The 21,244-nt window shown below is 49.6% G+C and overlaps 13 protein-coding genes across 13 annotated transcripts; 3 read left to right on the top strand and 10 right to left on the bottom strand.

Moving 5' to 3' along the window:
• Positions 1 to 184: 184 nt before the first annotated feature.
• On the bottom strand, positions 185 to 3,430 carry Bathy11g02770 (helicase, RecD/TraA family; the record flags this gene model as incomplete). Its single annotated transcript, XM_007510034.1, has 1 exon — positions 185 to 3,430. One exon carries the CDS (start codon positions 3,428 to 3,430, stop codon positions 185 to 187), a length of 3,246 nt encoding a protein of 1,081 aa, XP_007510096.1.
• Positions 3,431 to 4,051: 621 nt separating this feature from the next.
• Positions 4,052 to 4,737, top strand: Bathy11g02760 (DNA-binding protein HU; the record flags this gene model as incomplete). The annotated part of the gene is made up of 2 exons (XM_007510036.1): positions 4,052 to 4,152; positions 4,440 to 4,737. 2 exons carry the CDS (start codon positions 4,052 to 4,054, stop codon positions 4,735 to 4,737), a joined length of 399 nt encoding a protein of 132 aa, XP_007510098.1.
• A 171-nt stretch (positions 4,738 to 4,908) lies between these two features.
• On the bottom strand, positions 4,909 to 5,982 carry Bathy11g02750 (unknown protein; the record flags this gene model as incomplete). The annotated part of the gene is made up of 1 exon (XM_007510249.1): positions 4,909 to 5,982. The coding sequence occupies one exon, from the start codon at positions 5,980 to 5,982 to the stop codon at positions 4,909 to 4,911; it is 1,074 nt and encodes a 357-aa protein (XP_007510311.1).
• A 1,051-nt stretch (positions 5,983 to 7,033) lies between these two features.
• Bathy11g02740 (predicted protein) lies at positions 7,034 to 7,792 on the bottom strand (the record flags this gene model as incomplete). The annotated part of the gene is made up of 1 exon (XM_007510136.1): positions 7,034 to 7,792. The coding sequence occupies one exon, from the start codon at positions 7,790 to 7,792 to the stop codon at positions 7,034 to 7,036; it is 759 nt and encodes a 252-aa protein (XP_007510198.1).
• Positions 7,793 to 7,984: 192 nt separating this feature from the next.
• On the bottom strand, positions 7,985 to 8,380 carry Bathy11g02730 (predicted protein; the record flags this gene model as incomplete). The annotated part of the gene is made up of 1 exon (XM_007510135.1): positions 7,985 to 8,380. One exon carries the CDS (start codon positions 8,378 to 8,380, stop codon positions 7,985 to 7,987), a length of 396 nt encoding a protein of 131 aa, XP_007510197.1.
• Positions 8,381 to 8,782: 402 nt separating this feature from the next.
• On the bottom strand, positions 8,783 to 9,587 carry Bathy11g02720 (the record flags this gene model as incomplete). The annotated part of the gene is made up of 2 exons (XM_007510311.1): positions 8,783 to 8,992; positions 9,036 to 9,587. 2 exons carry the CDS (start codon positions 9,585 to 9,587, stop codon positions 8,783 to 8,785), a joined length of 762 nt encoding a protein of 253 aa, XP_007510373.1.
• A 121-nt stretch (positions 9,588 to 9,708) lies between these two features.
• Bathy11g02710 (unnamed protein product) lies at positions 9,709 to 11,610 on the top strand (the record flags this gene model as incomplete). Its single annotated transcript, XM_007510069.1, has 1 exon — positions 9,709 to 11,610. The coding sequence occupies one exon, from the start codon at positions 9,709 to 9,711 to the stop codon at positions 11,608 to 11,610; it is 1,902 nt and encodes a 633-aa protein (XP_007510131.1).
• A 207-nt stretch (positions 11,611 to 11,817) lies between these two features.
• Positions 11,818 to 12,957, bottom strand: Bathy11g02700 (predicted protein; the record flags this gene model as incomplete). Its single annotated transcript, XM_007510240.1, has 1 exon — positions 11,818 to 12,957. One exon carries the CDS (start codon positions 12,955 to 12,957, stop codon positions 11,818 to 11,820), a length of 1,140 nt encoding a protein of 379 aa, XP_007510302.1.
• A 209-nt stretch (positions 12,958 to 13,166) lies between these two features.
• On the top strand, positions 13,167 to 14,396 carry Bathy11g02690 (imidazoleglycerol-phosphate dehydratase; the record flags this gene model as incomplete). The annotated part of the gene is made up of 1 exon (XM_007510283.1): positions 13,167 to 14,396. One exon carries the CDS (start codon positions 13,167 to 13,169, stop codon positions 14,394 to 14,396), a length of 1,230 nt encoding a protein of 409 aa, XP_007510345.1.
• A 90-nt stretch (positions 14,397 to 14,486) lies between these two features.
• Bathy11g02680 (unknown protein) lies at positions 14,487 to 14,780 on the bottom strand (the record flags this gene model as incomplete). The annotated part of the gene is made up of 1 exon (XM_007510218.1): positions 14,487 to 14,780. One exon carries the CDS (start codon positions 14,778 to 14,780, stop codon positions 14,487 to 14,489), a length of 294 nt encoding a protein of 97 aa, XP_007510280.1.
• Positions 14,781 to 15,912: 1,132 nt separating this feature from the next.
• Positions 15,913 to 16,365, bottom strand: Bathy11g02670 (predicted protein; the record flags this gene model as incomplete). The annotated part of the gene is made up of 1 exon (XM_007510263.1): positions 15,913 to 16,365. One exon carries the CDS (start codon positions 16,363 to 16,365, stop codon positions 15,913 to 15,915), a length of 453 nt encoding a protein of 150 aa, XP_007510325.1.
• Positions 16,366 to 16,664: 299 nt separating this feature from the next.
• Positions 16,665 to 18,128, bottom strand: Bathy11g02660 (gamma-glutamyl phosphate reductase; the record flags this gene model as incomplete). The annotated part of the gene is made up of 1 exon (XM_007510298.1): positions 16,665 to 18,128. One exon carries the CDS (start codon positions 18,126 to 18,128, stop codon positions 16,665 to 16,667), a length of 1,464 nt encoding a protein of 487 aa, XP_007510360.1.
• A 110-nt stretch (positions 18,129 to 18,238) lies between these two features.
• On the bottom strand, positions 18,239 to 21,187 carry Bathy11g02650 (unknown protein; the record flags this gene model as incomplete). The annotated part of the gene is made up of 1 exon (XM_007510328.1): positions 18,239 to 21,187. One exon carries the CDS (start codon positions 21,185 to 21,187, stop codon positions 18,239 to 18,241), a length of 2,949 nt encoding a protein of 982 aa, XP_007510390.1.
• Between the last annotated feature and the right edge of the window lie 57 nt (positions 21,188 to 21,244).

The following is a 21,244-nucleotide window of genomic DNA, read 5'->3' as shown; positions in this document are numbered from 1 at the left end:
ACGTGGCGTACTATCATCCAGGGCGAGAGAGCGCGCGATACGCGCTCTTTGTGTCATTGCGCTCGATATCAGAGTATATAAATAAGAGTCATTTTAACCGCGTCTAAGTCGCGCGTATATGTGTACACGCATAAAATCTTTACGTAAAAGCACTTTCTCTTCTGTCTCTCTGTCTCTCTCTCTCTCACCTGGCTTCGCGCTTGGTGAGTTTCTGTTTCGACGACGCGCTCGAGGCGGGGTTGCCGCCGCTGCTTCCGACGACCCCCCCACTCTTCTTCTCCGTCGACGAAGATGAAGAATGCGGGTAGATGTCGTAGCTCGAGTTTAATTTTTTCGCCAAACCGGTGTTTCTTTCGGCGCTTTGCGTGTCTTGCACCGCGCGTTCCATCGCGCGGCGAGGCGCCAGGATGACTAATAAATCTTTCGCGCGAGAGACGCCGGTGTATAAGAGGTTTCGGCGAAGCATTAACCCGTGGGCGGAGGAGAGGCAGAGCACGACAGCGCTATATTCGCAACCTTGCGATTTGTGGACGGTCATTGCCCACGCCGGGAGGAGGTTGGCGAGGACCTCCGATTTCGTGTATTGGATGGACTTTTTGTTGAAGGTGACGGTAGTGACGTTCGTATCGATGGACGTGACGACGCCTAGATCGCCGTTGAAAACTTCTTTGGTGTAATCGTTTCTCTTTTGAAGGACGCGGTCACCTTTGCGGAGTTTGAGGATGTCGGCGGCGTCGTTGTGAAGGAAGTCGGATTCGTCGTCGGTCGAAAAGGAAGAGGAGGAGGCGGTGGCAAACTCGCTCGAGTCGGATCCGTCGGCCGCGTTTAGTTTCTCTCTCAAGAAAGCGTTCAAGGTTGCCGCGGAGTTGTTGCCTTTCCGCATCGGCGATAAGACTTGTAACTTTTCTTTCGCGTTGATGCGCCGTCGAGGTAAAATATCGTCGATGATGAAACTCAAAATCTCTCGCGCCGTGGCGTCGTCTTCTTTCTCCGTAGTGTCCACCCACACGCAATCGGTTACATTCGCATCGCCTAAATCGATGGACGCGTCGTCCGATGCAATTAACTGCGAACCAGACCAGGTTGCCTTAATGATATCTTCTGGAAAGTCACCTCGATTAATCGCGTGTGCGGCACCAACTATTTTCGATTTCTCCGCTTGGCGAAACACCTCCGCCAAGTGTACGTGCGGGCACCTTTGCGAAGCAATCAAGTCTCTCAACACGGCACCTGGTCCCACAGATGGGAGCTGATCGGCATCGCCGACGATAATTAACTGCGCTTTCGGTGGAATCGCGTCTAACAAGGCTGCACACAAAGGCGCATCTAGCATGGATGCCTCGTCGACAACCACCACGTCGCAATCCAACGGGTTCGCTCGGTTCCTCGCAAAGACGCCTTTGAAACTCAACGCGTTCGAATCATCCACGGCTGCACTCGATATATCGTCTCCTGTTCCATTCGAATCCGCATCGTTTTGACTATCTCCTTGCGACGAAAAGTCTTTAAACTCTAACAAACGATGAATCGTACTCGACTGTAACGGATTCGTCATCGATCGATTGGCGTTACTTATCTCCGCCATGCGTTGCGCGGCTCGTCCGGTTGGCGCGCACATGACGACTGTTTTTCCCATAGCGCGCATTAAGCGAACGATGACGTGCGTTGCAAACGTTTTACCTGTACCAGGACCGCCAGTTAACGCCACACACGGCGAAATTAAAGCTACGTTCAAAAAATCCAACTGTTTTTGCGACAATCCGGGTTGGCCCCAGCTTTCTTTCTCCGCCGTGAGCTCGAGCCATTTCGCGACTCGAGCTTCATCGACTTTGAACTTAGGTCGGCTCAATCGTCTCAACAAGTCATCCGCGATTGATTTTTCGCACTCGTGCAAGCTGCCGTGAAAAATGTGCGTCTCGTCGTTCCATTGCGCTAAAGATGCTATGGGAGTTTTTGCGCCAAACTCGCCGTTGGAGAAGTTTTGAAAAACGAAAATGTCGCCGCAGTTTCTGGCTGTTTTGGCCGCCTCGATGAACACGTCGTCCGGTATCAACGCGCCCGAACTACCCAACAACTTTCTACTGTGATCTTTCAACGTCGGCCACGTCATGTACGCGTGACCACCGGATTGTGCGACGCGTTGTAACGCGAAGCGCATGGCCGCGCCGAGTCGCGAGGGATCGTCCGGTGATTTTTTCAATCGAGCGGCGATTTCGTCGATGTGATGAAACGAACATCCTTTAATATCGCTCAAAGCTTTGAACGGATCCGCTTTTACTCTCACTTCCGTCTGAGCGCCGTGCTTTAAACTCGCGCGTCTCGCAATCAACGCTGAGGCGCCTAACTCTTCAGTTAAAAACGACGTCGCTTTCCGTTTCGAACTGGATTCGTCCCAGTTGTTTTTCAATTTCACCGCGGTTTTCGCGCCAATACCTGGGACTTTCGTCAACAGTTTCGCTCCCTCCGTAGAATCTAACGCCGCTAATGTTTCTTTCCCTCCAAAGTGCGAGACTATTTTCTCCGCCGTGACCGGTCCGCACCCTGGTAAAATGCCGCTGGAGAGATAGGCGATAACGCCTTGTTCGTCGCTCGGGACGCACATTTCCGCTGGTTTTGTGGAAACAAACTCTACGCCAAATTTCGGGTTCGATCGCCAATATCCGGTCAACTTTAACGTCTGCCCGACGCCAACGTTCGGCATCTCCCCGACGACCGTTATCGTCGCCGGTGCTTCCTTCTGTCCCTTTTTCGGTCGTCGATTTGGTTTTGTCAAAGCGCCTTTCGGAAGTTCTTTCAACGTATCTTTGTCCGAGCACAGGACTCTGGCGACCGTGTAGCCCGTATCCTCGGCGTGAAACGTCACTCGGTGGATTTCTCCGGTGAATGTGAAATCGTTCTTATACTGCGTTTGTTTCTTCGCCGCCGCTGCTGCTGCTGCTGCTGCTGGTGTATTTTGTATCTTTCTCGCTTGTTTTTCCTTTAGCTTTTGTACCTCGTTTTCCTCGTCGTCTTCGATGAAATCCGCGTTCGCCGCGTACCCGTTGCTCCACGACGTCGAACTCGACGATTTCGATTCCGGATGGTTGATTGCTTTTACGTCGCTTCCACTCCTCCCAGTACCACCGAACGCGTAATACTCTCGTCTGCTTCCCGAAAACGACGATTCAGACGACGACGTCGACGCGTTGCCGCTTCGCCAAACTCTCCTTTCGTTTTCGTTCCGAAAAAACTGCTGCGTCGTATGATTCATACGGCCTGTCTCACCTCCCGAAGAGGAAGATGCCGCTGCGAAAACACGACGCATCGTCATCATCCTCCTCCTCATCGTCATTGTCCTCCTCCCCTTTATCCCCTCTTCGGTTCGATCCTTACGCGTAATAAAACTCTTCGCGTTGGGAAAATTCGTAATCCTTCCGTGGCTGAGGGCCATTCCAATTTCCGAAAGAGTACAGAGTGTGTGTGTGTGTGTTTCGTCCCAAACCGCGCGTATTTGGGCTCGTGCGCGCGTGTTCGAAGAGCCACCGAGAGAGTGAAAGCTTTACGCGTGTAGTGAGCTGATAAACTCTTTTGAAAGGACTCTGTCTCTCTCGTCTCTCTTTTTCTGCGAGAGCGATTTGATTTGTGTGGTGTGATCTTTTTTCTTCAGAGAAGAAGAGTAAAAGGCAAAAGAGCAAAATTGCAAAAAATCTTCGATCTAATTTTGGGGGCCAATTTTTTAGGCGAAACTCTTTGACAGTTACAAAACTCATTCTCTCCTCAGTTTTTTAAAAGGAAACACATTTACGCGCAAATATAATATAAAGGTTGTTGGTTCTTCCCGTCGCGCGTCTTTTTTTCTTTTCAAACGTCCTCCTGCTTCGACGACGGCCCCAAAATGCGAAGAAAGAGGATTAGGCTTCTTTTTTGGCGAGAGAGACAGACAGACGCGTCTTTCGAGATTCGTTTGTGCGTCTCTTCTTTCTCTCTCTCTCTGAATTTTCCCTTGAGGTGTCGAATTTACCACTGACGCGCATCATCATCATCAATCTCTCTCTCTCTTCCTTTAGAAAGCATGTCCGTCATCGCCCGATGCGCGACTTTCGTCGCCACGAAAACCAGTTTGAAGCAACAGTTTGCGGTGAACAATCGATCGTCCGCGACTAAAATCGTCAGGTACGCGATACAAGAGAGAAAGAGATGAGAACGTCTCTACATTTGATCATTCCGCGCTTTTGCGACAAAAGTTTTTCTTTGTTTTTTGGGAGTTTGAATTGCACAGAAAATGGCGGGAAAACGACTTCGTACTACTGCTGCTCTCTTTTTTCTCTCGAAAGACTACCTTTGACGACGACGACGACGTTTTTCATCATCGTCATCATCGTTACGCCGATACGACGAATACTAACGAGACTCTTTCCTCTTCTGTGCGCACGCGTGAATCGTGAATAAATAAAAAACAGACCGTACTCGGCGGTTGCCTCGATCAACAAAAAAGCGTTCGTGGACGCGGTGGCGGAAGCCGCCGGGGTGGAGAAGAAAGTCGCGGAGAACGTCGTGAACGCGGCTTTGGGCGTAGTCACGGCGTCGGTTGCCGCGGGCGAGAAGATTACTTTGACCGGGTTCGGGACGTTTGAACGTAAAATGAGATCGGCGAGAGAAGGGAGGAATCCGAAAACCGGGGATCCGTTGAAGATTCCAGCCGCGGCGTATCCGAGTTTTAGCGCCGGGAAGAGTTTTAAAGACGCGGTGAAGAAATAATTTTTTTGGCGATGTGCAGCGTGTATAGTACACACTTCCGCGCGCTGAGAAGAGCGAAAGATAAAGAGAATGTTATTGTTGTAAATATGATGTGATGTGCCTTCTTCGTCGCGGACGAAATGATTGTTTATTATAAACCCATATATAATGCGGGGCGTTTCGTATTTTTTTTTACACGCGCAACGTTTTCGCCCATAACTTGGAGATGGAAATCAACGCAGAGCTCAAGGAGAGCGTGGAATACACCCACTCGTTCGCGACAAAGTCACGAGCGCGTTGCTCGCGAATCCACTCTAAATCTGAAGTGACTAAAACTAAATCCAAAGAGTCTTTTACAATCGACTTGATCGCGTTTGCTTTCGCGAAGGCTGCCGTTTCCTCGTCTTTTATTTCTTTCTCTCGTCGTTCGTCCACTCCTCTCTTTTGCGGCGACGAAATGAAAGCAAGGAACCGTGTACTCGGCGACATGCTCCTCTCGTACGCGACCGCTTCGTTCTTTTTTTTCACGCACATTGCCTTTTCCAATCTCTCGATTTCTCGCCACTCCACCATTCTTAACGGTATGGACGTAGCGTACATGAAAAATTCTACTTTCATCGCCAACATCTTCAACTCTTTCCGTTTCACCGGATCGTCCGGTCTAAACACGCCGACATTTTGTAACCAGACGCCTTGTTCTAAAAAATAATACACCGCTTCCGTGAATAAAGCTAAAAATTCTAACGCGTGTTTATACGTCCGCTCTCGACTCTTCGAACTTCTTTTGTTCCTTCCTCCTTCTCGAGCGGCTAAATACAGCACCAAATGTTCTCGACACTGCAAAGAAAACTTTAAAAACTTCCCCAGCCGCAACGACCCGCGGCTTATGCTCAAACTTTTCGCAAGTTTTCTCAACTGCTTCGCGGTTCGTTGTTGTTGTTGTTGTTGTCCGTCTTCGTCGTTCTCGTTACCAACCAACACTAAAGCCGTTAACACGGATGAATACTTTAACGTTTTCAAAGTCTTATCGATGCCTTCCCTCGTTTCCAAGAGCTTCCCGACGTTCGATAAAAACTCAACCACTCCCAATGTTTCGCGTTTCTTTTTCTCCTCGTTTTCCTCCTCCTCGGACGAGGACGTAAACGACGACGCGTCGTCGTCGTCGTCGGAAGAAGAAGAATTCGCAACAAACTCGTCGCCGTTCTTCTTCCCCAAAAGTAAAGGTGAAGTTGATTTCAACGGAGACGACGAGACTTTGTCGGACATTTTATTATTCAACAAAATCGATCAATACTCAGGTAAACGTCGCTTCAACAGAAAAAAGCTGCAGTTTAGGTTTTCACGCGGGTAAAGCGCGCGGTATTCTCTCTCTCTCTTTCCTTTTAAAAGATGCGTTTGATGTGTGATTTTATGTGCAGACATGTGTCCGAATTTTCCCTCTCTTTCTTGCAAAAAACGCTCTCGTTTTTCGCGCATATCTTCTGCGTGTGCACATAAATATCGCTGAAAATGCACAAACAGATACACACTGCTACAAGTATTCTGTGTGTTCATTTTCAGTTCTCGTTTCATCGCGATGTAGAAGTTACGCGCGCATTGAGCACTCGAAAAGCTTGTTTTTTGGTGTATTTTCAACCTCCATTTTTGGTCCAATTTTTGTTCAAATTCTCCACAATCCACAAAATTGTCTCATAAAAGCGCTTTTCTTTCACTCTTTTTCCACTCTCGTCTCGCTCTCCTCGCTCTGAAGAAGTTAAAGAAGACGAGAAGATGTTTGAATCCTGCTGCGGGGGCGCGCGATCGGAGAATAACGGCACTAAAAAAGTCATCTCTACAACAACAGAAATCGACGAAACGACGGATGGAATTTCCCTCGGAAACGGCTGGCAACGCTGGGTGGATTTCGAAGAGCGACGGTATTATTACTCCAAAGGAGGGACGACCACGTGGGAAGCACCGAGTGAAGAAGATTTGATCGAAGAAGAAAATAAAACGAAGGGTAAGAAATGATTCGATTGATGTGTGCGTGTACATGCGTAGCTATGAAAGAAGGAGGAATGAGAAGAGAATTCAAAACCAAAATTGGAGCCGCTGATCTCGTTTTTGTCGACGGAATGACGACGACGGAGAAAGGGAGCGAGAAAGCGAGACGCTTTGTTATTATTATTACTACTATTATATTACTACTATAATCATACTACGCGTTAGAATCACTATTTATCATTCTCTTTCGTCGGTTTTCAACGAGCGTCGATCGACAAGGCGGCGCTTCTCTTTCTCTCGATCTCGTCGTCTCGGGCTTCGCTTTCCTCTACGATTAGAGGTCGGCGACGCTTTTCCCGCTCATAAACTCCAACACTTTCGGCACGTTTTCTTGCAACCGCCTTCCAGCCATGGCTAAATTCTCCAAAAACTCCGTCTCCGTCGCGTGCGGTCCGTCGACGATATCGGTAATCGCCTTCACGCACACGAACGGCGTTTTAAACATCTCGCACACTTTCGCCACCGCGGCGGCTTCCATCTCCTTCACGCTCGCGTCGTTTTGGAGCATCATCTCCCGGTCAACATCCGTCGCGTCCAAGGAATTTCCCGTGGAACATATTCCCGATTTCAAACTCGTAATCTCTTTTCTCATGTTTGGCGTTTTCAAAGTTTCGATCGCGCCGATCCCGTACGACGTAAACGTCGGTATCGGTATCCTCCGGTCGTGAAATTTCACCTCGGAGACGAGAAACACGTCCCCGATTTCGCACCCTTTGCTTTGAAACCCACCGGCGGTCCCGGCGTTTATTAACACGTCCGGTCTGTGCGTTTTTAAAACCTCGTACGCGCACAACGCGGCGTTAACTGTGCCGACCGAATCCACCGCGTGCGTGGCATCTTGGCCACACGTCACGAGGACTATCTCGACCGCTTTATTCTCTTCACCGAAAGAGATTTCCCCGCTCCGAACGACCGACGGTAACGGCGCGTGATGGTGCGATTTCGGACACGGCAAAAGCTTAAACGAACTGATTAAAGGCTCAGCCTCGGCTTCCATGGCGATGAGCAACGCGATGGTTTTGATTGCTCCCATGATGGTTCGTTGTTGTGTGTTGTTGTGACGAATTCGAGAAGTGAAAGGAAAGTACCTTTCGCAAACGAGAGAAAACGTACATAACACGCGTACATTGAAGACAGAGAGAGAAAGAGAGAAAGAAAGAAAGAAAGCTCCTATATACTCTTCGTGTATTCAGCATATTCGTTATCACGTCAAAAAGCGCTACTGTTACAAAAAACTCTCCGGATCGTTCATCGCCAACATCTCCGTCAGCGTGAATTTGAAAAACTGAACCCCGGCGATGGCGACCAAAACGACCAACGCCGCCGTCTTGGGATCTTTCATCAACTTCGCCACCGGCCTGGCGAACATGTACACGAAACCAACCATGATAGAAATGGAAAATCGTGCGTATTTGGCCATGTTCGCCCAGAACGGAATGTCTTCGCCCGCCATGGCGATTTGCGAGAACGCCTCGCGCTCCTCGTGATGGCCTAAAAGCGACGTATCTGACGGGAATCCAACCGCGAAGACATCCATGTTCGCGGCATCGATCGCATCAAAGGCTGCTGCTTGGTTTTGGTCGCAAAACGCACAAATCGCACACGCCGCCAACGCGGTCATTCCTACTACATTTCTTGTTTTCTCGTTCTTCTTTCTTGGTCTTAAACTCTCGCTCGTGCTCGCTTCCGATTCTTCCCCGCGTTGGACCGACGACGACGACACGATCGATCTCGGATTCGTTTTGTTCTTACTCCTCGCGAAGCTGCTTCGTTCCGAAAAGGAAGAAGAACATAACGAATTCGTCGAGGAACATGTCGATGAAAAAGAAGAAAACATTTTAATATCGATTGATATGTGTGTGTGTGTGTGTGTAGATATATCGATAAGTTGTGAGGTCTTTTGTTTTGTCGTATCTTGTGTCTCTCTCTCGTCTCTCGTTTATTATCGCTCGAAGAACGGGTGCGCGATGAAAAATGTACGCGCTTTGTGGTGATAGGCAGCATCCAACCGACCAGTGGCACATTACGGAGCGTTGTTTGCTTGCTGTTGTTGTTGTTGTTGTTGTGGGACGTGTTTGTCGTTTCGACACCCGTTATCTAACGCGTAGAGCAAACACTCGGGGTGGTTGTTTTCGCGAGCGAAAGTGCAAGTCAACGAATTCCAAGGCGCGCCGTTTTCGTGCAAGTATTTGAGGATATCGAGATGGCCGGATTTGGCAGCATTTGCAACACTCTGACGTATTACATCGACATTTCTGTTCCATGCAATACGTCACAATGTGAAGATGACCATGTTTAGCTGCTGCGTTGATCGTAAACTCGTTCCAATCAAACTTTTTCACTTCTCGTAACCAACGAACCAACGCGAGGTTTCCCATACCAGCTGCTCGATTGCAGAAAAAATACTGCGCTTCTTTTCCCTCGAGCTTTCTGCTCTCTTTCTCTGCCACTTCTGGATTACCACTGTAAGTAATAAGCTCATAAGTCACCTGCAACTTCATCCTTGACCGTCTACACGCGTCGCGACTTTCCGTGTTCACCTCTCGAAACACTCTGAAAGACAAGTCGTTCAACTTCGATAAAATATGTGTCTCGAAGATATCTTTGTACCGCTTATCCGTGACAACCTTCCACAACGGCGTTGGCGAAAGGTTTCTCAGCTCTTCTTTGACCTCTTTCAACTCCTCCTCCTTCTTTCGCATCTGCGCCTCGAAAACAGATTCCGCGCGCTCTTCTTTCCGTCTTTCTTCTTGCTCGCGTACCGCCAAACTATCCTCCTCTTCATCGTCGTCCTTTTCTTCTTCTCGTCCGCGCTTGTTACCCCCCATTATTCGTTTCCCTCGCAAAGAACTTTTTATTATGAGTACTTCTCGCGATATAACGCTTACTTTCCGTCGTCGCGTCTTCCTCTTCTTTATCTTCTTCTTCTTAACTTTTACGCGTATTTTTATGCGGCGATCTCGTTTGGAAAAATCATACAAAAAACGTCATTTACACGCACGCGCGCACACACACACACGCAGTGCGCGAGGAGTAGTAGTAGTCGTTCAAGAACAGCAGTACATGCTCCGAGGAGGCGCCGCTGGGGGAGCGTTTTCATCCGTGGTCGTCTCGTTCTCTTCTCGGTCTTCGTTCTCCAGATTTGTGCATCAACGTCGACGCGTACGAGCGGGGAAGCACTTCGCGACGAAGACATCGTCGGGTTTGATGAGCGCGAACGCGAATAACCACGGAGGCAGATACCACGCGACTTCCTCGGACCAGTTTCAAACGCCGACTTTAAAGTTTGATAATTCCTCGAAAGCGTTTTCGGACGACGTTGGGAAAAAGCAATTGTTCGACCGCTTAAGTTTTATCGGGAAACCGAAAGCGTTGGAAACGTTGTTTCGAGAGGATGAAACGCTCGCGAAAAACGTGGACGAGAAAACGATGAAGTTGATCGAGGCGTTCTTGGAAAGCGCGAAGAAAGAAAAAGCGTCCTCGACAGTCATCCAAACTGGAACGAGGGAGAACGAGAAGAAGAAAACGGTCGTGCAAGAGATTGCGATTGGGGTGTTGCCGACGCAGGTGTCGAGGCACAACGACGCGAGCGGAGCGCACGGGTTGCAAGAGATCGCGAAAGGGACGTGCGGGGACGGGAAGACGAGGAGAGTGGTGATTGCGAGCGAGAACGAGAGCGATTTTGGGAGCTTGGTGAACGCGTTGACGAGAGCGTTCCCGGTGTTTTCGATGAAGAGCAAAGGGTCTTCCTCCTCCGAGAAGGAAGAGGAGACGAAGCCGGAACCGATGGTGGTGGCGTTAAGCGGCGCGTCTGAAGCGACGTCGAAAAAAGCGAAAGCGATCAGCGAAGCGGTTGAACTCGCGTGCCGCATGGTGGATACGCCACCGACGAGTATGGATCCGCAAGGGATGGTCGACGAGGCTTTGGCCGCGGCGAAACGCGTTGGCGGGGTAAAGTCGCAAGTTTGGAGAGACAAAGAGTTGCGACGGGACGGGATGGGATGCATCGCCGCTGTCGGCCAATCAGCCTCCACGGACGGGAGAGAACCGGCATTGATTCGTTTGACGTTCGTTCCAAAAGGCGTGAAAGCGTTGGAGAGACCAATTGCTTTGGTTGGTAAAGGCATCTCGTTCGATACCGGGGGGTTGTCCTTGAAAGTTGGCGGTTCGATGCCGGGGATGAAAGCCGATATGGGCGGCGCTGCGGCCATGCTCGGGGCTTTTGAAGCGTTAGCGAAATGTTCCACGGAAGGTACGATCACTTTGAAGCAACCGTTAGAGTTATTGATGTGCGTTGCCGAAAACGCCATCGGATCTGGTGCCATCCGCAACGACGACGTCATCACGTCCTACGCCGGCAAAACGGTTGAATTGAACAACACCGACGCCGAAGGTCGATTGGTCTTAGCCGACGGCGTCTCGTACGCGTCCAAGACGTTGAACGCGACGCATTTAATCGACATGGCTACCTTGACTGGTGCGCAAATGGTCGCCACTGGCTCTAAATTTTCCGGCATCGTCTGTAACGACGACGACTTTGAATTGTTAGCGGTGAAGTGCGGTAAAGTTTCCGGCGATTTGGCGCATCCGTTGCCGTTCGCGCCGGAGTTTTTCAACTCAGAATTTGATTCCAAAGTTGCGGACATGAAGAACAGCGTGAAGAACAGAGCGAACGCGCAATCGTCGTGCGCGGCACAGTTTGTGTACAACCACGTCGACGATGAATGGAAAGAGAAAGGCGGAAAGTGGCTGCACGTGGACATGGCTGGACCGTCCACGCACGACAGCGGAAGAGGCACGGGCTACGGCGTCGGGTTGTTAGTCTCGCTTGTCGAAGAACTCAACAAGTGATTTTTTCGAGCTTCTTCTTTCTTTCTCGCGACATCTGCACATATCTAAAAGTATTATTTTTCGGGGTATTCATCAGAATAATCCAAAACTACTACACACACATAAATAATGGTCATCTATTCTGCTCCTACTACAACTACTACATCAAAACTACTGCGCAAAGACTATGTTAATACAAAAACGTTTCGTTGAAATCACTCGTCATCATCAAAAGCTCGGCGGTTTCGGCGTAAAAACGCGAAACGAGTTTGCCGATTTACGAAACTTTTCTCCCATTCCATCCCATCTCTCCACTGGACACTGCGCCACAAACGTATACACGTCTCCGGTATTCTTATTCTGCGCAAAAACGGCGACGTTTCTCCGATACCAGTTCGCCGTCTTGATCGTATACTCGAACTGATAATATTTGATTCCATTCTCCCCGATCGTCTCGCTCGCGGAGAACAACTTCGCCTCCTTCCCGGATCCCGGTCTCGCCAACGCGTTCTCTAACAACCAACTCGCCTGCTCCTCCGCGTCGCCAAACTGCCCTAAATCGAATCCTTTTTTGGATGTTTGCACGATAACGCTCATATTCTCCTCCCCGTTCGTCCCCATCGGTCCGAACGCGCTTTCCGGTTCGCCCACGTTTTTCTGTCCTTTCGTCTCTCTCAGCGACGGTAAATCGAGCGATTGTGCTTTCCTCATCGCGTTTCTCCGCGCAATCGTCTGGTCCGCTAAATATTCGTTCGGGAAGAGGAACTCGTACCCTTTCTCTTCGTTCCTGTCTCGGCGGTAGCCGGAGACTTCGTACACGGCGTCCAGTTTTAACTTTCTCGCGAGTGGTTCGTTCGCGCGTAACGCGAGCGACGTGATGCCAAGAAAGTTCGCCCCAAACGCGAGCGCGGTCGTGGACGTCATCGCGAGCGCGATTCTGCGAGGAGAGGTGTTCAACTTTGCGAGCGAAACAACAACAGGTGCTGTTGTTCGCGTTTCTTCTTCTCTGCTCGGGGTCGTTTCGCCGTCGTCGTCGTCTTCCTTCGCTCGACTTCTCGCGAGCGCAGTGTTTCGTCCTCCTCTTGCCTTCTTCTTCTCGGTCCAACGATGATGATGATGATGATGATGATGATGAAAACAACGATTACAACACCGCAAAGACGACGAAGAGGAGGAAAAAGACGTCGTCTGAATCATCGTCTCTGATCGCGCGTGTGTGTGCTGCGTGGTATGCTTTGGGGAAATCCCGTCACTTTTATTAAGCGTAAACACATTAAGTGAGAGATAAACACACACACGCGCGATATACTTCTCTCGACCCGACGACGACGATGATATCCTCCTCCTCTTTATCGTTCGTCTCGGCATCGTCGGCGTCGTCGTCGTCGTCGAGGAGGAGGAACAACACCAACAACAAAACACGATTGTCTCATCTTCGTGCACTCGATTTGCGCAAAAGAAAGACGGTGGTTTGCGCCGAGAACAACGATGAAAACGACGTAACTTCTCCGTTCACGATCGGCCGCGGAAGTAGTAATAGTAGCAGCTCGATGAAATCTACCTCGTCGATTGAAAATATGGGCAAACGCGGACAGATTGCGACCGGGCAACCATTTTTGGACCACATGATTGACCAGTTGACGACGCACGCGCAGCTCGGAGTGTCCGTCCAAGTGGAGAAGGAACGTGTAGGCGAGATGGTGAAATGCGAACCAGATACGGCGAAATATGCCTCGGACGAGGACGCAGAGGCGACGTTTATGGCGTGTGGGGAAGCAGTAGGGAAAGCTTTGAAAGATATGCTCTGTTCGGAAGGTCGGATTGGGTTCGCCGCGAACGCGAGGACGAACGGGACGAGGTTCGCCGCGCCGTTGGACGAAGCGTACGCGTCGTGTTTGATTGAGCAGTTTGATTCGGAGAAAGATGGGGAGTTGAAACTGTTTTCCTTAGCGCCGTACGGACCGAGAAATCGAACGCACATTGGCGTGTATCCAACGGTGTACACGGAGACGTTTTTTCGAGAAGTGGCGAAACACTCGGGATTGACCATTCGGTTGGAAAAGCATCGAGGCGATAACGCGCATCACATAGTCGAGGCGACGTTTAAGAGTTTCGCGAGGTGTTTGAGAAAATTCATGGACGAAGTCGAAGGCAGCGATGTTGAATCCAGTAGCAGCGGGAGTAACAACAGTACGAGTCGAGCGGCGAGTCGAGCCAGAAGCACGAAAGAGACGAGCATCGACGTCGCGCTCGATTTGGATATGAAAGACGAGGCGAATAGTAGTTTGGAAATCTCCACGGGTATTGAAACCTTAGACGCTTTATTCGACGCGTTGGCAGAAACCGCAGAGTTTGGTACTTTAAAATGCGTCGCATCGGGAGATACGTGGATCGACGATCATCACACGACCGAAGACGTCGCGATCACTATAGGCCAGTGCTTGAACGAAGCGTTGGGGAACAAAGCCGGTTGTAATCGCATGGGAAGCGGTTCGGCGCGCGTAAACGGGAGCGAAGTGGAGGTAATCATGGACTTATCGAACCGTCCGTATTTAGGGTACGATTTAGATTTCGCAGGTGATTCAATTGGCGATTTGAGTTGCGAGATGGTCGAGCACTTATTCATGTCGATTACTTTCAACGGCCAGATGACCGTGCACTTGGTCACCAAAGAGAAAGGGTCGACGGATAAAGATTTAGCAGAAGCCGCGATGAGAGCGTTTGGAACGTGTTTGAAACAATGCAAATCGATCGATCCCAGACGCGCGGGAGCAGTGGCGTCCTCGAAAGGCACTTTGTCTGTTTGATTATAGTTGTTTTTATGATTATTTACGACTGCTAGTAATATCACGCTTTGCTAAAAATAGAGAAATATCGTACACGGAAGATCATCATCCTCAATCTGACGAGCGACTTCCGCCACCCAAAAGAATGCTCAGTTGGTGTTGCAACTTTTTCAGGTATCCTCCCATCTCCGGCGCGACGTCCGCGGCGCTTTTAAGCTTCGCCAGATCCACCTCGGTCCCGGAGTCGGTTTTCAAAACCATTCGTTCGCGCGTCTCCTCTTCTTCCGCCTCGACATCCTTTTGCTTCTCCTCTGTGTTCTCTTCGTTTTCCATCTCCTCTACAATCATGGTATCGATAACCGTCGTCTCCTCTACCAAAAGAGGAGCAACATCCGCGCCCACCATTTCTTCTCCCCGTTCTACTATCCCCCCGTTCTCGTCGCCGCCACCACCACCACTCTCTCCGCTACTCACCTTCCTCTTCGTCGTCGTCGCACCACCCTCTCCTCCTCCCGTCGTCGCTGCCCTCAAAACCTCCTCCTCCCGAAGTAAGAAACCAATCGTCTCTCCTCTCGCCGCGACAAACGCCTCCTCCTCGTACCCTTTCATATCCCTCGCACGTTTATTCCTCGATACTTTGCTCAACTTTTTCGAGTGGTTTTCAAATTGCTTTTGAATGCTCTCCTCCGCCGAGAGCGTTTGCGCGCGTATTTCGTCTATTCTGCGTTGAACTAAGTGTTGTTGTTGTTAAAGAGGGAAAGAGGAAAGAAAAGTAATGGTCAGTTTTATGTGTGTTTATGCGCGTTCGTCATTCGCGTAAGCGCGTGTTCACATTTTTTCTCCAACTCTGCACCCAAAAAGGGGGAACACATTTTCAAAAAGATATCTAAAAACGAACGCAACGCGCGCACGCAGAAAGCGCGACCATAACGCGACCTAACGAGGACGTAAACGACGAAAACGCACACTCCAAGTCTAATTCGTGCATGAGTTCTTCGAACAGAAGGCGTTTTTTTTTCGCATCGTCATCTTTTTCTTCGTTTTCCGACGCGTCGCGATGATGTGTCGGTTGAAGATGGCTGCCGCTCGCTTTCTTCTTTGGTTTCTTCTTCGTCTTCTTCGATTGAGACGCGGAAACAGTAGCATCGAGACTATTCACGTTCGAGGCATCCGAAAGCGCTCTTCTTTTGTTTTTGTTACTCGTCGTCGTCGTTCCCGCCAAAGCGCGCTGCCCGCGAGTCGTCGTCGTCGTCGTCGCCGTCCGAGGAGGCATTCTCTCGTTGCTTTTGTGAGGAAAAAATGGAGCAGAAAAGGGAGAAAAGCGCGTTCGTAGCGAGTAAGTGAAAGTAAGAGTGAACGCACTCCTAAATCGACGAGTGCTACTACACTCCGCTACTACTGTTGTTACGACTCGTTTTTATACGTCTATTTCTATTTCTATGGGATTATGTTCTATGAAGCTCTTCAACGCGCTCGCTCGCTCGAGAGAGAGACGAAGAGCGGCGGAAGTAACGCAGTCCTTTAACTCCCCTCTCTGCTATTCGTCCTGAACTTTAATCTGTTCGACGAGCGCGTCTTGTTCGCTGACTAACCTCGCCACTAACCGTTTCGAACTCTCTTGCATTTCTCCGGCCACGAACACTTCGTCCAACACGTAATACGCCTTCGTGAACTGATAAATCAAATCCAACTCGCACACGTTCCCGAAATACGCATCCAATATTTCCACGAAGTGTTGAATCTTTTCCAGCGTTATCAGCGCGTTATCTTCCACGTCCACCGCGAAAACGAAGTATAACGACGCGTATCTTTTGTAGACGAGCTTGTACGTTTTGTAATCGACGACGTTGCATAAGCGCGTCGGTCGAGGTAAGATGAGGTTCATGACGTCTCTTTGGAGCTTTAAGCGAGAGGTTTGGCTGTACGGCTCGTAGTACTTCGAGAGGCGGATTTTGCCTTGCTTGGAGAAGAGGAGGGCAAAGTGGATCATTTTCTCTTAATGCTCCTCTTTGTCTTCCTCTTGCCGTCGTCGTCGTTTTTGGTGTGTCGTTCTCACTTTATGCGCTTATGAGCTGTTCGTACGTTCTTTAAATGAAGAATGTGTTTGCTTCTATTTTAGGTATTTGGCGCGTTCTCGGATGAACATCCATCGAGGCACGCAGTTGATGTTATGAAAATAGTAGATGTATTATTATAGTATTATATATTAGATGGTTTAGTTTAGTGATCTTCGTCTTCTTCTCTCCATTTTAAAGTGTTATTACTACATGGTTCCTGGCGGCGGGCTCGTCATCTCTTTCTCCCCGAGGCAGAATTGGTTTTGTTGTTCTTTTTCTCGTCGTCTACTTTTGGTTTCTTGGTTTTATTAATCGCAGTCAAGATCATCAGAACGTTTGTGATGACAGTGGTGGCGAACTTTAATCCTTGCAACGCTTTTTCGTGCTTTTCGTTGCCTTTACCTAATCCGGTCGTTTTAATTTTCTTGTGCGTGTATTCCACCCCGGTGTCTTTTTTCACCGACTGGTTGTGTCCTCGCATGAGACATCGAGTGGTTAATAAACCGTCGACGCCGACTGGACCTCGAGCGTGGATTCTAGACGTAGACACGCCAACTTCTGCACCGTATCCAAACCTAAAACCGTCACTAAATCGCGTCGAGCAGTTTGCAAACACACACGCCGAGTCGACTCTTTGTAAAAATTGCTCAGCCGTCAACGGGTTAATCGTTAAAATGCAATCCGTGTGCGAGGACCCGTTTGCGTGGATGTAATCGATCGCTTCGTCCATGCTCTTGACAATTTCCACCGTGCACGCGAACCGTCCGTATTCCAACCGTTTCTTTTCGCACAAAGGCAAACTCAACTCTTTACTCGCGCGATCGCCGCCGAACAACTCAACCCCTGCATTTTTCAACGCCCCCAATAACGTTTCGTGCACGTTTACTTTAACTAAATCCTCGTGAATCAACAACGTCTCCATCGCATTACACGCCGCGCAATAATCCGTCTTTGAATCGACGATAATTTCGCAAGCTTTCTCCGCGTCCAAATCCTTATCGCAATACACGTGGCACACCCCGTCCGCGTGTCCCAAAACCGGAATCTTCGTGTTATTCTGAATATACGTCACGAGCGCATTACCACCTCTCGGAATACACAAATCAATCACGTCGTGTAACCCGAGCAACTCTTTGATCTCCTCTCTGCCGGTGATTAAACTCACGCACGCCCGATCGACGTTGAACGCGTCGAATTCTTTCACGATGATTTCGTGTAAACATTTATTCGAATTCGACGCTTCTTTCCCTCCTTTTAAGAGCAACCCGTTCCCGGTTCGAACGCACAAACCGCATATCTGTACCAACGCGTCCGGTCTGCTCTCGAAAATAATCAACAAAACCCCCAACGGACTCGTCACTTTGCTCAACTCTAAACCGTTCGCAATTTCCGTCTGCTCGACGAGCTTCCCGATCGGTTCCTCCATAGCGCTCAACGCTCGCAAACCGTCCGATAAATTCTTAATCTTTTGACCGGAGAGTTTCAACCGCGCGATTAAGTTCTGGTCGATATCCGGTGCGTTCGTCGCGGCAAGAATGTCCTCCTCGTTCGCTTGCATGATTTTCCCTTCGTGCTTCTCCAACGCATTCGCGATGTTCTCGAGAAGTCGATCGCGTTGCGCAGTCGCGAGCGATTGGAGCTGACGACTGGCCACTCTCGCCCGTTTCGCTTGCTCCGTCGCGGATAATGACGACATTTCTCTTTTCCGTTTGTAAAACGCGTGTACTTAGTACTTGTTCTTTATGAGTACGAGAAGATAAAACGCGAGCGTTTTGTGTCGATAAATAACCTATTCTGCTAAAACGATCAAACTATGAAACTTCTGCCTTCCGCGTACGCTCGATTGGCGGCGAGTAAAATTTTCTTCCTCCTTCGTCTTCTCACGACCGCGAAGACGACGAAGACGAGTATCACGAACACGAAAGAAAGGAAGGTACCGAAGGCGTAGTTGTTTTTGCCGTCGTCCTCGTTTTTATCCGGCGAGGACGAGAAGAAGTTGAAGAAGTTGCCGCTCCGTCTCGCGCTGCTCGCGCTCGGGAGGTCGACGAGGACGTTCGGCGGCTCCAACACGAGCGGCATCTTTTCGAGTTCGGATATTTTCTCGAGTTCGTTTTCGCGGTCTTCGTTGCGTTCGATTTTCGATAACTCGCCGTCGATTTCTGTTTCTTCGTTTTCTCCTTCTCCTCCTCCCTCGCCGTCTTTCTTTTCGCTGGCGTGGATGAGCATCATATCTTTGGCGACTTGGCGTTTTTCTTCAACTTCGAGTACTCGGTCGTATTGCGCGGCGATATCGTTGATTCGTTTCCTAGCCTCGTCGCGTTTGGAGCGCCTCATCTCGTATGCCTTATTCAAAGGATGTTCGCGTTCGCGCTGTCGCTCTCTTTCATGTCTGTGTGCTCGTTCTTCCAAGCGCCGCTCTCGCGCTTTCGATTCTTCATCGACTATTTTTTGTTTTCTTTCCTGGTGTTCTTTGCTCTTTTGCGCGTGGGTATTGATGGTCGCCATGACCGCGTCGTGCGCGTCTTTGTGCCATTTCTTTTCCGCGATTTCCTCCTCAGTTAGCGTTTGGTGTTGCTCTCGTTGCTCGGCGTCCTCAGGTGGTTTCAACATTTCGTTATTTTTGAGCGTGGAATCTGGGTCGATGTCTTCCATTTTCGCCCCTCTGGAAAGAATTTCCTCGCCAGTCGAGGCGTCAATTTCCACAATCTTCGATGATTCACCTTCATTTCTAGAAGCCTTTCCGTCAACCTCCCCTGTTTTCAATTGTTTCGCGACTGAAACCTCCTCCACACTTTTTTTTAGCTCGTCGTCGGATTTCGCTCCAACGGAAATCTTCCCGATGTTTTTAACTTCCGGATTCGGTTCCTCCGTCGTGCCCGAATAACATTCTAGATTTTTCGCTTTCGACCTCGCCTCTAATCCTTTCTCTTGCCAAGTAGGCGCGTGCGACCACGAGTTGGCTTCTTTAGTGTTATACGTCGTATTGAACCCAAAAACTTCCTCGCACAACGACGGATGGTGGTCGTCGTTGGTGAACTTGTTCGGCACCATCGTACGCATCCCCGCGGAGACGTAATACTCGCTCGGAGATAACATCAAAGTATCATCGCACCAACCTTGAACGTAAAAATCCAACGCCACTTTCATTTTATTTTGAAAAGAGTTTTCTTGGGTATCGCGATAGCCGTTATTCAAGTCGACACCTCTACCTGGCAAGATGAACACGTTCGCGTGGTTTCGAGGGGAGAAAAGAGAGACGTAGTCGGCGACAACCGGGGCGTCCGTGGCAACATGAATGAAGGCGTCTTTTTGAGATGCCAAGCAATTTAGCGCTTCCTTAATGGTCACGTGTCGCTCTCGATCAGTCCGCGACACTAAACGAACCGCCGTGTGGAACTGGTAGGAAACCGAACATGTCGGGTGCGAGAAAATTTGTTCCACGCATACGTCCGATTTCGGCGTGTCGTCTGGGAAGCACGTGGAACTTTCTGGGTAACCCGTGCGGACTTTTAAACACTGTAACCGATTCGAATCTGCCGCTTTAGAGCCTAACACGGCACCCCACGCCTCCGCTAGTTCTGCTCTCGGACGCATCAATGCGAAAAACGCGCATCGTAAACATGGATGTTGAGCGACCGTGGCTGGAAAATACGCGTCGTTATCTTGAGAACGACTTTTATCGACCGTTTTCGTCAGCGCTTTAAAAACGTCCCAATCTTCGTCGCGCTTATTTGAATTCCCACTCTGCCATATAAATTGTCTCAACACTTCGTTCTTCAAATCTGGATCGCTAATCAAACTCGGTGGTTTAATACCAGCGTCCGAGCGAATCGTCACCCACTTTGCGTTTTGCAACAAATCCGACGCGCATTGCAAGCACGGTTCACACTGCCAACCGGCGACATCTGCGGATTCGCATGCTATTTTTTCCCCGTCGCAATACTCTGGTTTCGCACCATCCCCTTCTTTATATTCTCTGCACGTCTTCGCTTCCGCAAACGACCGCGCTCGACAGTGCCCTTTCCTACACGTACTCTCGTCAGCGCCGAGCGCGCCCAACGCCAAAATCGCCTCCTTCTCTTTACCACCCACGCGTTCTCTCATCATCTTTTCCTCCGCATCTCTGTATCTCAAATCCATTCCTAAATGTCCCTCGAAGTACTCCAGAACGTTCCAATCCGCCAACTCCTCGATGAACAAAACTCGTTTCACTTGCATCGCAAACGCCAACCACTCGGCGACGGTACTCCCCATGTGGCCTAAGCCGAGTCCAAACCACGCCGTTTTGACGACCAAATACTTCGCCTCTTTGCGCTCCTGCTCGTACTTTGCGTCGTTCGACAGCACGCGGTTCCTCCACGCGACGTAGTTGCCGTATTTTCCCAGAAACTCGTGACACGCGAAATGTCGCTCTTTATCCGATGACTCCGTTTCCTCCTCGTCCAGCGCTCCTCTTCCCGTCTCGTTCATGCCTAAATCTTTCCTAATATCCTCCTCGCTTGCGCACCCGCATCGCGATTCAAATGCATACATCGAGTGTTGCTCTTTCCTCGCCAACGAAATCACTCTCGCGTATTCGTTTTCGTTGGTGTTGACGTAACCGTGCGATCGTATCGCTCTGTCGATTGTTTCTTTCTGCTTTTCGGAATTGCACTTTTCGTTCGCTTCTGCCGCACTTGCAAAAGATGCGAATGAAACGCACAGGAAAAGGGAGACTAAAAGACGTGCAAACGAACAAATGCGCCGAGAAAACATCGCTTGGAGATTATGAAAATAGACGGGAGAAAGTGTGGACAGAGTGAAGCACGTTTG

This window comes from Bathycoccus prasinos (assembly GCF_002220235.1).
Source record: "Bathycoccus prasinos genomic : Chromosome_11".
Taxonomy (NCBI): domain Eukaryota; kingdom Viridiplantae; phylum Chlorophyta; class Mamiellophyceae; order Mamiellales; family Bathycoccaceae; genus Bathycoccus; species Bathycoccus prasinos.
This window is presented reverse-complemented; position numbering and strand designations above follow the sequence as displayed.